Below are 16,180 nucleotides of genomic sequence, written 5' to 3'. Positions count from 1 at the left end.
TTCAGCTAGGCAAAGGATATAAACATTTTTGATATGTTTTATGTTTAATATGCTACGCTGATATTTTTTAACACGTTGCTGTTTATTTAGTTTTTCTAACCAGACCCGTTTAGACTGCCAGATGGAGTGAGTCAGCCCCTGTTGGACACGCACCCCGCTGAAGTGAAGAGCCATCCCAGAGGCTACCGCCCCGCAGACGGTGCTCAGTTTGCCCCCGTTCACCGTCAGCCAGTTCTGGTTCGACGGCGAGCGATTGAAGTTATCCTTCAGTTGTGTCGGAAGGGGGGTCTCTGGCTCGTCGCAGTAGAGCCCCCCCCAGTGCTCATCGCAGCTGCGGAGGAAAACAAATGCAAAATTCAGCTGGCAAAGGCTCTGCATGGAGGTTTAATCAGTGCCATGTTATTCCACATTAAGGTGCCATCTTATTCCGCATAGAGGCTGTCTGCATCATTTACTAGTGCACAACTGGTATATGGGGGTTTCAAACATCTGCTGCTTTTTGTAGTTGTTAATATGAAACAGAAATGGCTAGTATTATGTATCGTTCAAGCTTCTAATACACAGTACGCTCCAGCACAGAGTAAGATCAGTAAAATACATTGTACTTGGATAGATAAACCTAAGAGAAAGTGCCAAGCCTAAGAGTGTCCTGGTAACTTTAAATTTTAAGTAAATTTCTGTAAAATTTTAGCGGATGAGTACTTTCTGGTTGTTCCTTTGTACAGTCCCCATTTTTTTTTCTCCTCTGAAAAACCTTATAATGTGTCAAGAAGTGGATAGCAGCATGGAAATGTCTTCTGCTACTATGCAGACTTCAGCAGGGAGATCGTGCCTTGGTACTTCAGCGCTGTCAGGATAGAGGACAACACAATAATATGTCTGTTCTGCAGCAGAATATATTTCTAACTAACCCAGTCACAGCGCAATTATACAACCATTCTCCCATTTCTGTTGCCATTTGTGGCTGGAAAAAAGCAATACATCCATCTGGAAGGTATTTCTCTCTTGCCAGACAGACAAATCTGGGGAGATCTGGTTGTTTGTTAGCTTTGCAGGGCTCTATGTTGGCTGTTATACAGAGAAAGTCTGTATCAAAGTCTTTCCCGCAAGTGCATTAAAATCACAGCAGAGGAATGAAAGGCTCCAGCGCTGGGCAGGACAGGGAACACACTGCACTTACACACAGTTGTCTTGTGTGCATTTCCCGTGGCCGCTGCACATGTCTATGCAGCCATCCCCGATGTAGACGTTATCGATTGCCCACGTTTGCTGCTTATCGAAAGGAGCCGGCTGGTGCCAGCGGAAACGAGTTGCTTGAGACCTTTGGGAGAGAAAGAAAGCCAGAAAGGTAATATTTCTATCTAAGTAATCTTTATTTTGACTGAAAGGAAATGTGGATCTTGAGGCTAGACTGCTCCTGCAAGATTTGTTTGATATCGGTGCAACCCAGGGCTGATTCCTGACAACGACAAGGTCCCTGAAAAGCCAAGAACAGGGTGCCCACTTTTTGAGAGCAGGACAAAGCATGGGTGCTCGGTAGCATGCTGAGAGTGTGGGAGGGGGGGAAAGGGATCACTGGTGAGAGCAAAGCAAGCAGGCTGTTTGGTGCAGTGGAGAAGAGGTTAGGAAGAAGGTGGTATGCCCAAAGGGAAGCTCAGACCAGTCATAACCACGTCCCAGCACAAATCCAAACTTGAAGGATAGCTGGGAACAGGACCAAGCCAGAGTCACCCAAATCCTCCAAGTTTCGCCTTGAGCCTGAGTTTTATTGCTTCAATCCAAGTCAACAAACTAACCCAACTTTTTCTCTATGAATTCTCCCAACTACACTTAGGTAAGAACAGCTCTAGGGAGTGGGTTGGCTCCTAGGCAAGATACTGCCATTTATAATCTTCAGGGGACAGGTGAGAGTGCCCATGCAGGGCTTGTGGCGTGACCCTGGTTTTGCAGTTTCCTCCCTCCCCTCCATCCAGGACATTGGTGGACATGTTAAGAAATGACCTATGGTGTGATCCTGCCTCCTTTCAGTAAATCATTTTCATGTTGTTGATTAAGGGGGGCTTGGCTCCCTATTTGAACACCTTGCTTTGATGTAGCTATATGTGAATTAAGTGTCTCAGCTCCCAAGACAAATAATGAAAACCTAGCTGAAACAGTCAGGGGACGCCAAATAGCTATTCAGCTCATGCAGCAGTGGACACCTATATTTGAATAGCTGCAAATAGCTGAATTTTTCTAAGTTTTCAAGAATACTATTTTAAATACACACTAGTCCATGCACAGCACCAGATGGCAGCATTGAACTTTGTGTAGTCTGTTTTCTTTTGAAACCCAAAGAGAAATCACAATTATTGTAAACCCCAAAGCTAATAAACAGCAAAATCCTCAAAATATATTCAGTGTAAAAATAGACCTTTTATAGTGAGGGCAACGTTATCCTATGGAATATTTCTTTATAAACATGTTACATGAGGTGAATGAATAACAAGTTTATCCAAAGAGCTACTGCTATGATGTCTAGCTGCTCACTAAATAGCATTTTTAAAAGAAATACATAAATCGTGAGGAATTCCTTTAGGAATAAAGACAAGCAGCTATATCCTACACCGCCTGCTTTAGGTTTGGTGCTTCGCTAACAATTTGTGCAGCTGATGCTCCTGAGAGAAGCTTTGTATTCGCTTTGTTTTTTAAAATCAGCTCCGAGTCTAAGATATAACTAAGTGTTCATTGCTTTCTACAGGCCAGAGGTTAGCTAGCACTCTGGGGTACACGAGCACTAAAGTGCTATGTAAGTATGGGTGCTGTGACCCAGGCCAAGCTATTGACTGTGTAGCCTGGCCATCCCTAAAACATACAGGCACCAACAGTCGGAGACACACACCTGCTATTACACAGCTTGAAATAATAAAGCAGCATAAAAATTATATCGCCTCTAGACTAAAGGGCCTATTAGCTGCACTTACTCTGAAGCTGAACTTCTCCCTTGCTTGTGAGCTAAGGTTGTAATAACCTCTCTCGCGCAATCCTGATCTTTGTATCTTTGGGAAATGGTATTACTTGAGCCAACAAATGTAGTTATTGGATTGGACAGAAGAGCAATCTTTGCTTCAATAGGACATCAGAGTTCTTCATTTGACATATACAGCTCAAAAAAACTTTTCAGTCTTCAAATCACAGCTATTTATAAACTTGAGTTTATCTCAGGTGGTAGGTTCCTTTCAGGTCCAAATTCAATTGGTTTGGAACATCGACCCCAGTCCTGATCTATCCTATTCAGCCCCAGAAAGCCCCTCCTGAACACAAATTTACAGACTTTATACCAGAAGTGTTGGGGTAATGGATTTTGCAGACAATATGTAGTGAAGCAGTACAAAAGAGTAAGCAGAGGCGATCAATGCTGGGAACAAGTCCTAAAAGAGAACTATTACTTGATGCGAAGCACTGCAGCGAAGACAGGGAAGGGCCTAGATGCCCAAAATGATTAGTAATAGAACATGGACTTCTCCACTACTAGCTTTGAAACTTTTGGCAACTGTACAGGTGCTCTCAGTACAATTGCTAAAAAATTAAGGTCTCCATTTCCAAACTCCTGTGTGCCTTAGTTGCCTGCACTGTGGCTGCTCCCGTGCCTGCAGTTAGCGCAGCCTGTGCCTACCTGAGGAGATCGGGCTCAGCAACAGGAGCAAAGCTGTGGAGTCAAGTTGTGCTGAGCGCCTGACATGCCCGCTACCTGTGTTTACTTTGGACTAGCTCTATGCCGGCTTCCTCGGGGGTGACTGCGCGGGGGACAGTCACAGCTATCGCTGCAAAACAGCTCATCAAGAAGGACGCAAACTGGAAGGCTGAACCACCCGGTTGTGTGTAGGTAGATCTGTGTGACAAACCAAACAAAAATCCAGCATTTTTTTTGGGGCATCCCAGGGAAATGTATGGCAACATTCCCAATAGCACTGTCAGTCCCAGGCAGCTCCTTTCACTGCAGCCTCCCAACAAATCCCACGATTTTTCTCCCCTCAAAGACAAAAGAATGTAGGAAAAGGAAGTGGAGGTGAAAATGGAGCATGTGTAAAAGCAATGATGAGAGCATCAAAGCTGAGAGAGGCACAAAGGGTACAAGGACTGCACTGAAAAACAAGAATCCTGAAAAAAGTTACTTTTAAAGCACCATCTCACAGCCAACAACAGCAAGCACAGGCTGTCGGTGGGGATTCAGCCACGCCAGTTAGACACCAAAAAAACCAGAATTTAGTTAGGCTGACGATAAAATGAGATTCTTTCAGAAGCTCCCCCTGTTCCTGTCCCTCTGCAGGACAAGACGGACAAGAATTTCCTATCTTTAAATAACTAAAAAAAGTAAATGCACATAGTAGCTTTGAAATTTTTATGCAAAGTGGGATGGGGTTTACTTATTTGTTGGCCTATACACGGGCCAAACAAAACTGGCAAGGTAAATTACTTTAATGCTATAATGTATTCAATTCATAGTTCTGCATTTAGATTTGTCCTGCAGAAAACCAGAGGGAAATACCTGGTATAGGGAGGCAGAGGCAGAGTAACTCGGGTCCACTTGTTGAAAGTGTCCGAAATGAGAATCCTCTGGAGGTGGTACTTGTTGCATTCCACGTTAGTGGGAAGACAGTCTCTCAAAATAGGGTGCCAGGTCAGTCCAAGGTCCACTGAATATTCCAGTTCAATGGCTAAGGGTGGAGAGGTGGGAAAAGTGATTAGTTACTTAATTTAGAGACTTACATCCACAGGTCCACAAAAAGCTGGTAACCCCGGAGAGCGTTAGTCACAGGTCTGCGCTGACAAAATAACCACTCAAAACTTTTCAAACCCTTGCGTCAGAAGCGCAAAGAAACCCCCTTCGGCGGCAGTGCTGGAGGATACGTTACGTGTGTGTAACTCAGGAGAAGGGTGCAGTACAGCTCTGCACCCACAACCTAACTGGAGGGACCACAGGTGCAAAGACAAAGTCACCTGTCAAGTCACCAGAATTAAGTCAATTTCTAATTTCTGTAGCTGCAGCGTGCAAGAAAGTGATGTGACAGCATCATGACCAGCAACTTTTTTTTTGTTTTCCAGACTGAAGGATGAGATTCAGCTGGATGTAATCGTTGCATAAGGCAGAGCAACGCTCAAATTCAAACTCCTGGCCCCCTCACAAGATGGTTTAGTCACACTTCCACCCCCCTCCAGATAGCTCATTTCATTATCCAGCATAAACAATTTTAAATTGAGTTTGTTAGTCAGTGAGCTTGTTTTCATTCAAACACAGTCTAGCCACATTAAACTAATGTATTCATTTCTCAGCAAAAATCAGCAATTTCATTGTTTTGATGTTTATGGCTTATAAACTTTTATTATGAAAAATAAAGGTTAGTCAAACTCACTAAATACTTCAAGTTAAACTTTTATGCAGCAATTAAAAAGTAAATAATAACAGGCACAGAACTGTAACTTGAAGTAAATGTACCAGCTGCCAGGCATTCTGGCTGTGTAAAACACGGAAGGTGGTTGCAGTGACAGGGGTAGTAAATCTGTGATCTTTTTCGATTACTACAGACCCATTTCTTCTACCCTCATGCACACAGAACGACCCTTAATCACCCAATCAGTCCTCCTTGATGTCTACGCACAGAACACGGTGCTATAGAAATACAAGGACAAGTGGATACAAACAAGGGTAAGTGAATTTTTAGTGTTAAATCTCCATCACCTAAATGGAATGCTTTGCTCATCATGACTGGAAGCATGATTAGGTAGCGTCCTGCTCAATTTAATACAAAGTTGAGATAATGGTAAGTGTAGTAGACAAAGAAACAAAAAAAGGAGGAACTGTTTCTTTGCCAGTATATAGCTAAGCTGCCAAAACACCTTTAAACCTAGCAGAGATGATCTTAGGATGCCGCAGTGGCTTTAATACCAAAAGAAAAAAATTATTGTTAAGCATGTGAGTAAAATATCTGGCTTACTTCCATTGGATTCACAATAGCAAAATCAGATAAGCCACTTTTGGGACTTCATGTAAAACCTTTTTCCATTTTAATGCAGAATTGTAGAGGAACAGTCAACAACCCAGTGAATTAACACATGCTACTTGCTGCAACATATCGTATTCTTCTCATAAAAAAAAAATCCATACCCTGCGCTAAAAGAATGCAATTTAAGATGTACAAACAAGCGTTCAAAAGCTAGGAAAACCTATTTCTTGTGCATTTTAAAATTCACATAACGAACCAATTTTTAATTTCCATGTGATGTGTATTCAGTGCATAGCATGTTTTTAGGTATGTATATGTGTATACACGTATAAAAGCACGTGCTGCACTGAATATACATCATATGGAAAAAACGGAAGGTAGGCAGTTAAAAATCACATCACTATGTGTATATGTATGTATATATACACACATGTGCGTACATCTATGTACACATTCATACGCACATATATATATGTTTATTATTTCATACGGACGATACAAATGTTTGCAGTTGATGCTGACTTAGCTTGTCAGATGTATGCTGATATAAATGACTTCCTAGTTCTAGAGGTGCAAGTGAGATCCGAAAAAAACACAAAGCAAGAAACATATGCTGGCAACACCCGGCTGCTTATTATTAGAACCACATTGTCACCCCAAGCAGGGGATACTATATACTGGTAAATGGATTCAAGTTAGACAGCTATTAGTCTTTTTCTTAAATGAATTGAACTGCAACTCTTAGGTATCTTAGGCTTTAGACACCTGGAATAAAAATGCTGATATTACAGGTCCTAAGAGAAACATTCAGCTTTCTTTTGTTTCTCAGTTCTCGTTACGATGGATAATGGAACCAGAAAACAAGTGAACTTTCCTGTACAGGAGAAGAGGAAGGGCAGGATTTACCAAGAAGTCATTACCATAGCAGGAGTCCGTGACAGAGCAGGATGCTGCAAAATCTATTTGCAAGAAAGAGTCTTCGTTGACAACAATGTCAGTGGTGACAACATAGCGGGTGCTAGCTTTCTCGATGAACACTAGAGCATCCCCAGTAGAGCCACAGACTGGCATCTTTGTTCCACCAGGATGGAGCAGCCACTTTCTACTATCCAGTGTGGTGAAATCATCTTCTAATACTGTATTGCCAGAGATGTTCCCTCCAATAAGAATCTGAAACATTAGGAAAGGAATTGTTATTGAAAAGAAAAAAAGTCTAGAAGTTTTCACAAACATACACGTGACATTGAATCATAAAATGTGTTGGTTTGGAAGGGACCTTTAAGAATCATCTAGTCCAACTCCCCCGCAGTAAGCAGGGACATCTTTAACTAGATCAGGTTGCTCAGAGCCTCATCAAGCCTGGCCTTGAATGTCTCCAAGGATGGGGCCTCATGGAGCATAGCATCATGGAGGAAGAGGTTTACCATCGATGCATATATATTCTGCTGGTCCAAAATAGACAAATTTACTTTGTAAAGAGTTTAGGTTATGAGGAAGGGGAATATCTTTTTCCTATAAAGGGATGCTGAAGAGATTGGCTTAGCTATACAAATCTAAAGTTCAGGGAAGTGAAATCCGTCCTGGATGAAGTAAAACTGCTCACAAAAATAAATGTTGGTAGGAGGGAAGTGAATACACTGTCATTTTTCCTACTGACTCTTTAGCTCTACTGTAATCTGGTGCATTACTATCAGATTGCATCTGATGATAGAACTGGGGAAATACTCTGTATTTTTCCATTGACTGTAAGATGTCAGCATTTTACTATTTTACTACAGCAAGCAAGGTAGAGTTAATTTTCATTTGTTATTCTGAATTCAATTTCTGATTGTTCTGAACTAATATAACTACATTCAATGGAGATATCGGAGCGAAAGAATGAGGATTTTTAAATTTTTAAATGGAGGGATGGGAAGTAAAATTTCGTAACCACATCATTAGACATGGCTGAGAGTTCCATTTCTGGATTCTTCCTAAGGACCTGAACTAACTGCTTTAAAAAAAACTTTCATATATATTTAAGAAAATTGAACTTGGACCGCCCAATAACACTACTTAGAGTGCAATCACTTCAGTGGGGTTTCTTGAGATTTACACCAAGTCATACAAACCAACATAATAATCTTTATAGAAACAAATCCCAAATATGAAACAAAACTTTGCTTTCAAAATTAGAAGACGGATATAGATTGACTTTTTCTATATTTTTTCCTATTACATTCTACCAAGCCAATTATGTATTTGGATAGATTTTAAATGAAGATTTTTAAAGTTTGAACTCAGACTTGCTTGTTGCATGGTGAGGCCTTCTGCAATGTGAACCTGTGGCTCTGCCCATGTAGAAAAGACTTTCCGAGCTCCAAAATGGGCATTCAGTACCCCGCATGGAAACGGTCCATTAAAGACACAAAATTAGCAAACAGTTAATTGTACTCTAGTATTTTGCTAGATCATTATTATTATGGAATGTCTTTATACAAAGTATTTTTGCTTGACCCAGTGAAATGACACATGCCAACAAAAGGGAAACATTAATACTGTAAACAGTCTAAAGTTGTATTAAAAAAAAACAATGCAGAGGATTCCTTACCTGGTCGATTACCCAGGGACTGTAGAAATGCCCGTTCTCGGACGGTTGCCACCAGCGAAGCCGAGTGGAGCTGGAACGGGCCTTCAAGGGAATTTCCAGGGCGATGTACCGTCCCACATTGCTGGAGTTACTGAAGAGGAACTCCTGGAGAAGGCTCCACGTCAGGCCCCCGTTGAGCGAATACTGCAGCAGCACAGGCTGGCTCCTGGGGTCTGGCACCCCCTTGCCGCACCCCAGCCTCATGAAGAACTGCACAAATCTAACAGGGGGAGCAATTACTGGAAGGATTTCTTCTCTGCAACAACCCACATAACCAAGTAGGGAGACTTGGAGTTTGACTATTGACTAGCCCTGTGATTTCCTGCTGTAAGAGTCAGCTTTAGGAGATCTTACGATTCCCTTTTCAAAGCCTCCAGAATGTAAATAGACAGACAGGTGAGATGACAAAAATTCATTTTGCCTGTGTGGTATTTTGCTGGGCAGAAGAGGCTGAACAAAGATGGTCATTTATGTTTTGAGCTTTTGTCTGCGGAGCAGATGGTGTTGCAAATATCAGAAACATAATCCCAGGTCAAATTTTTATCCCCGTAGCCCAGGAGTGCAGATTTTAGTGGCAGAAAAGCAACAGTGCCCTAAGTAGATCATAATTTGCTATGAATCTGCTGAAATGCTTAAATTCAAAATAAGCATCCCCGCTTTTCATTGGCACAAACTAGAGACAATCTGGACAGGAGAACAAAGCACGTTTCACTTTCAGGGATCATTTTGTCCATTTAGTCAAGCCTGGGAAATTTGTCTAAATCACACCGCTTAAATGTGCCGGCTCCCCTGAAGCCAGCCCGAGCCACCCAGGGACACCAGCGCTTTCATCCCCTATTTAATTGGCTTCTCCAAAGCAGCACAATAGACTTGTATCAAACTGCGAAATTCTTCCTGTTAGCGGATGCTCATAAATAGCTCTACTATGCACTCGGAGTGGAGGGAACCTCTGCTGTAATGATATTTACCTCTCGGACTCGCAGCGATATTACAAGTATTAATTCATGTTTGCAGAGCTTTTCTACAGCTTTAGATTGTCGTGTCTGTTCTAATTATTATTGCATTAGTGCTGCCTGGCTCGTGGTTAAACGAAATGGTGCAAAAAGAAGTTTTGTATCACAAGTCTTGCTCTGGTTTGATCTGCAGGTAGATCTGCTGGGAGTGAAGGCTGCGGAGGTGCTGGGTGGACAAAGCTTCAATAAAACACCGGCCCTGCAAGTCAATTAATTCTAGTCCTCGCTGCGACTCATGGTTCCTCTTGCTACTATATATAACTTCTTTCGCTATAGATTATATCCACCTCCACGTCCCAGACATAACATATTGCTCGTGCTGTAAAGGAGCACCGGGGACCCTCATGGATCAACATATCAAACGTAATGGATTGGATTCACTGCTGGCAAGTCTTTGTGCCTCCTCAGATTTACTCCAACATTCGCCACATAATTCAAAAGAAATAAACCCAGGTGACCTTGTCTCCATTGAATCTGCTCTCTGTGGATTGCTATTCTTTTATCTGAATTTTTAGTACTATAGTAATGTCCCACTCAAATATAGGTAGCATAACGTCTAGCAGATTAAAAAATTAGTAATTTTAAATATCTCTTCTCATCCTGCAGATAATTTTGCAAAGGTTCTGCCTGTTTTGAAATGGAAAATCAAAGGTTTTTTGTCAAACTACTATCACTAAAACGTGTGGATTTTCTTCTAGCAATTCACAATTGAAAGGGATTTGATCAGGTGCGATACCTAAAATATGCTGTCCCTACCGATACTTCACGCTGTGCAAGTTTCAGCTACTGGTGTCACTGTGATGGCGATATACTGTCCCCTGTGTTAAACTCTTTAAAATACAGATGTGATGGGAGTGGATAGTGGATTGCAGAGGCCACTCGCAGTCCCCAGGTGCCGAGTGTGCTTGCAGCACCGACACCGCCACTCCCTGTGTACTTCAGGGCATCTCCTCCAAAAAAAAAGGGGAGGTTTGAATGTGACTGCTGAGTCTAGTACCCTTTAAAAGATCTATTAGAAATGCCGGTTCTCATCATTCCTGGCATAAATTGAAATCTCTGCCCAGATCTAGTGTGCTTTGCAGGTGACTGATAGAGTCAGCCTGGAAATTAAGAAAATCCCACTGCAATTACTTTAGGTTGCTAAAGAGCAGCCCCCAGCTATGCTGCTGCAGGCTGCCTTGCTGTTCAGAGGAGAGCGTACAGTTATTTGTTGATAACTGTAATTTTTCATCTGCATATACAATAAATTAAATGTACTGTTTTGTTTTCCTTTTAGTAAGACAGAAATCATTTATCTCCATATAACACCTTGAGGTCAATATATGCAAATCCAGCTACAGACTATCACGGAGAAGAGATAAATGTCGGCTCTTTGAACATGAGCAATAAGGAAAACATGTCATTTAGTCTAATGGAGCAGCTTACAAGATCTCTTGTATCTTTTGTTAAACAATCTTTTAATTTCAGAGCAGTCTAGGAAGTTGAATTAGTGCAGAGAATTGATGTTTGTGTTTACCAAGTTCTGAAAAAGTTTGCTGTGAGGAACCTTACAAATTCAGTACAGAGATCTTTAAAATTAAAGGATTAGCTAATTGCTGATTTAAAAATATAATGGTTAGAAATTAGGCATCTTTATTGACCATGAGGCTCTACAATTAAACCATTATTTAAAGCTTTGATGCTAACGAAGACAAGTCAAAAAGAGATAAAGTGCCTATTAAAGTGTTTCCCACAGAACATTAGAGAGGAGTAGGGTGTTTACAAGAGATCAGTGGAGAAAAGTCTTGGAGAAAATGCAATCTCTCCAAAGTAATAATGTGAGGATATAAGCTAAGATACTGAATAAATTAGAAAACAATGCCTATTTCTTAGCATGCACACAATTAGGATGTGGTTTAACTTGTGGTAGTGTAATTTTTTTTAATGCGGCTTGCTTAGCATGTCCCAGTCATCAAATATTGCCTCTGCAGGCCGTAATGATACAATAGAATCTCTAAATACACTAAAAATATTTGGTTTTCAATTGCTGTGCTCAGTGTAGCTGGTGACAGCTTGCTGGGAATTTCTCAGTGAATTATTGGAAACAAATGTGCACAATGAGAAGAAAATAAGCTTCAAAAATGAAAGAATTATGAGATGATGAATGGAAGAATTACACTGGCAGCAGATATTCCTGTTTCAGCAATGGTTCATAATACAACCAACTGTAAGACGAGCAGAGCGTGTGGAGTGCAATCGACTTCTCATGTTATGCATTTAAGAAATAAGAACTTGCATAAACTACTGAAGGTGTGGTATCAATCCTGGAGTTCTCCTTCAAGGAAAAAAGTAACATTTAAATGGTTAATCCCATTAAAATTCAAGTGAAATTTAATTTAAAATTATAACAGTGGTTAAAATGGAATATTTGCTGGAGTAAGGACCACAGAATATATCCGCTTGCCTTTACCACAGAAGTATCACATATGTATTATTCTTCAGTATATTATTTCTTCAGCAAAATCCTGAAAGATCTTTGAAATTGTGTTACCTGGCTTGTGACAAATCTAGGTCTCGAGTCATCAGCATACGTAAGCCTTCTTCGTTAAAGAAAAGGTTGTTTCCTCCAGACATGATACCACATTTCCTTGATGGCTTTCCACCGCTCACAAGCAGGAATCTATCCGACTCCAGCTGACCTGAATACACAGTAAATACATATTTATGATTTACTTCGAAGTGCTCCTACTGCAAGAGTACTATTTTCAGAGGAAGAGAGTTAAATTAAACATCACATGCAGAGTGAAGAAATATTCAGTGTTTCTGATGCAATGTTTTCTAGAAAACTGCCAAGAATCACAACAAAATAAACAAAATAAACCCAGAAGTATGAAGTTTGGGATCTTAGTCTCCAGTTATCCACAGGATTTTCTGCTTTTCTTCATTATTTTTTTTTACAGATAACAACAAAGTACCCAGGTCTATAAAGAAACTTTGAGTGCCATGTGGTAGGATGCAAGCAAGGGCTGGCAAAATTGAAAGTGAACAGCAGCACCTGTGAAGGGATGAGTTTGGTTCACAGGTGCTGCTTTACTCAAAACGTGCTCTTCTTGCTGTGCTTGCTAGTGGGGAAACCTCGCGGTGGTTTGAGAGTTGTGTGTGTGGGTGCTGTGTGTCCCCAAGCATGCAAAAAGCATTGAGTTCCCCGCTGGCATCGCTCGCGTGGGGTCCAGCGTGCCTGCCGAGCAGTGGCCCTCAGCACTGAGACACACGGTCTGCTCTGAAACCACGGTTGCTGTATTAAGGACATTTAGATTTCTCTTGCAGTGAGAAATGACACAACCCTAAAGCCTTAGAGTTGTTTGCCTCACCTGCACACGTTCTGTCTGTGCTAAAGTCAAACTACTGTCAAACCATCATGCTCTTCTAAAATTATTTTCTACATGCAGTTTCAAGAAATTCTATTTTGATGAAGATTTTGTATTCCAGCATTAGCAACTTACCAAAGAGTCCAACACTCCAAACCAGACAACTGATAGCCACCAGACATTTGCAAACCATGCTTGAGAATGTCATCTAACCTACTTGGTTCATGGGAATAGTCCCACTTTATAAATTAAATTTAGGAGCGTGGGCAGGTGAGGAAGACTTTGCTGTTTCATCCCTCGAGCCCTGGGTTCCGCTAGGACAGACAGGCACAATTGAAAAAAAAAGAAGAGATACCTTCAAAATCATCCTTCAGGAAGTCAGAGTTCTTAGTACTTATTTTGCAGGTTGGCCCGGAGTACCCGGGGTCGCAGATGCACTTCGTGCCGTTGATGCAGCTGCCGTGGCCGTTGCACATCTCCTCGCACTGCGGGCCGATGTACACATTGTCAATGGCCCAAGTCACTGGCTGGGATCCGGCAGGGTAAAACCCTTGGTACCACCTGAACCTTGCCAACCTGAAAAAGGCATAAAGTGTGTTTACTTTAAATAATAGTTCCATCTTTTTTGCATTCCATATATATCATAGTATGCATATATATAGTATTCCTTCAGTTGGAACTGGCTTGATAAATAGCTTAATTCTAGAAACTGACTGCTATATCTAATTCCTTCAGTACCTCATGCATCTTTATGTTGACGTTCAACCCAAGTGCTGGCAGAAATAAAAATAACATTATTCATTAGTCATAATACCAAAACTGAATGACGGACTTGAAAATGGGATTTGAAATCTAACCACTCTTGTCTCCATCGTTCACGGGGAGGATGAATGGCCGTGGCCTGATGAATTTCCTTCCACTTTGGTGTACGGTGTCTGGGTCAGAGCAGGCCACTTTCACCCTCTCCTGGAGAGTGAAATCCTACTTCATGCTGCCCCCCTGGCCCCAGGAAGAGCACCCATGGAGCTGGGGTGGTAGGATCTCGCCCCCAGTTATGCAGAAAGAAAACATGATCTGCCCCATCACCAGGTATTCGGCTTGCTTTCAGGCATCTTAATCTTAAACCAGACTGATATTGCAAGTTGTTCATTTAAACTACATTCTCCTTTGGGTGCTGTCCTGTCATTTTTAATTCGCCTCCTAAGTGCTGCTCTCATCAATGGTGCATGTAAAGAGGAACCAACTGGGGAAGGAAGAAAAACAAGTGGAGATGGGGAAAAACACTTGAGAGACTCATTTTATTCCCAACTGAGAAAATGTTTTAAAAGAGTAAGGAAACCAGAAGAGAAGGGAAAAGCTCTTAATTGCCTTGCATGTTTAATGTGTCTTGTTAGAGATATCTAAATGCAGCAGGTGAATCAATAGCACAGGTAGCTGACAAGTTTTTTTGTCTTGATTTGCTAAAAAGGAATTTTTATGAGGGGATTCAGGCAACAAAGGGTAGCTGATCAGTGGGGACACTACTAAGAGTTTTAAGAAAGACACCTGAGAACTAGAGTCCTGCTGGAAGTCAAAACCATTGATTTTAGTGTGCCTTGAGGTGGAGCACACAAGCGTGAGGCTGGAGGTGTTGTAAGCACCTCTTCAGAGGAGATCTCCACCCTGTGGGTGGGATTCGTTCCACCCTTGAGGCACAGTCGGCTCCTTCTCTCATGTGGGGGTGAAGCGTGACTCGTGTCTGAAGCAGAGACTGAAATACGGGTCTTGCCGAAGCGGGTAGGGATTTCTTCACTGACTCAACAGGCCCTGGGCTGGAATACTAATTCTTAGTTACAGCTGTACGCTGAGAACATGTATTAATTTCCAAAATAACACATGTAGTAGAAATAACTGAAAATGTCTTCATTTAAATATAATCACTTGACACTTTGGGGGATGAAAAGGCTGGGTTTTTTTAGCATTACGCAAGGGGTCAGTTTTGGAGTTTTTTTCTTGTTATTCCAGTGGATTCTGGTGGAAAAACATCCCCCTTCAGCCCTCTGAACCAACAATTCCATGGCACTGAATGCTCCATGGAAGCTGCTCTGCACTACTGGGTTTGGCTGGACATCAGGAATTGGCTTCTTGCCTGATGTGCTGGAGAGGGAATCAGAGGGAAGGCAGGCAAACGGGACAGAAACAGGAAGAGAGGACCAAATCAAAATGCCTGGAAGGTTTAAATGAGTTAGGTGTCTGCATAGTCAAAATTTTCATTTGGAGGTTTGCATTGGTAGTTGGGCAAAGGGTCAAATAATCCTTTTTGGCAAAAAGAGAATGACAAATGAGCTACTGCAAGAGATGGTTACCTATTCCATGCTTGAAATGTTAACAGTCATAAACCGGAAAATTCAAGTTTAAAATTTAAACATTTTCTTAAATTATTAAACAACCAAGCTTTCCAAACTTGGTTCACATCTCTTATATAGGTCTTTTCATTCTTTCAGAGGCACATATGGGGCCACTTATTTAGTGGAGGGCCCATTGCACGCAGTAGTTTCATAAATACTCAGTCTCAGAGTTGCATAGACTCATAAAGTCTCATAGTCGCATAGCGCATTTTCATCCATATGGCTACAGTTTAATCCTTAATGATGTCATTTTTTACATAAACTGAATTGATGCTAGAAGGCAGTTTTCTCTGAAAAAGTAACCAGTACTGCTTTATACTTTGAAAAGTTACTTATTATTACGGCTGCTAGCACATATTTTTCTGTGCTATCTGTTATCATCCAACCTGGCTTGCCCCTCGAACTTTAAGTTCCTGAGTGACTGTAGCAGATAATTTCTTAGAATCAGAGAACTTTGCAGCTACAAAAGACCTCAAGTATTTAGGTAAGTCCATTTCCTTACACTGAAGTAGAATCAAGTTTATACTAGCTCACATTTTACTGCATTTTCTAACCAATCTCAAATTTCATGCAAAAATATCCTTGATGAATTCAAATGGCTAATGCACTGCAGTAAAGAGCACTGAAGGAGCTTTAAAGACAGTGGAATGATAGGATAAGGGGTAACGGTTTTAAACTGAAAGAGGGTAGATTTAGATTAGATATTAGGAAAAAATTCTTTACCGTGACAGTGGTGAAGCACTGGCACAGGTTGCCCTGTGGATGCCCCATCCCTGGAAGTGTTCAAGGCCAGGCTGGATGGGGCTTTGAGCAGCCTGGT

The 16,180-nt window shown here is 41.4% G+C and overlaps 1 protein-coding gene across 4 annotated transcripts in view; it reads right to left on the bottom strand.

Annotated features, from left to right (window-relative positions):
• Nucleotides 1–16,180, bottom strand: part of RELN (reelin) — a 294,950-nt gene that overhangs the window by 27,777 nt on the left and 250,993 nt on the right. For 2 of the 4 annotated variants that reach the window (XM_063323481.1, XM_063323482.1), the window contains exons 42-48: nucleotides 13,329–13,549; nucleotides 12,157–12,304; nucleotides 8,575–8,869; nucleotides 6,905–7,154; nucleotides 4,529–4,697; nucleotides 1,181–1,321; nucleotides 154–331 (exon numbers count right to left, since the gene is read on the bottom strand). In XM_063323481.1, coding sequence (XP_063179551.1) covers nucleotides 154–331; nucleotides 1,181–1,321; nucleotides 4,529–4,697; nucleotides 6,905–7,154; nucleotides 8,575–8,869; nucleotides 12,157–12,304; nucleotides 13,329–13,549 — 1,402 coding nt within the window. The remainder of the gene's footprint in view (nucleotides 1–153; nucleotides 332–1,180; nucleotides 1,322–4,528; nucleotides 4,698–6,904; nucleotides 7,155–8,574; nucleotides 8,870–12,156; nucleotides 12,305–13,328; nucleotides 13,550–16,180) is intronic. The other 2 variants (XM_063323483.1, XM_063323484.1) reach the window with 1 other exon arrangement.

Source organism: Chroicocephalus ridibundus, chromosome 1, assembly GCF_963924245.1.
Source record: "Chroicocephalus ridibundus chromosome 1, bChrRid1.1, whole genome shotgun sequence".
Classification (NCBI taxonomy): Eukaryota; Metazoa; Chordata; class Aves; order Charadriiformes; family Laridae; genus Chroicocephalus; species Chroicocephalus ridibundus.
This window is presented reverse-complemented; position numbering and strand designations above follow the sequence as displayed.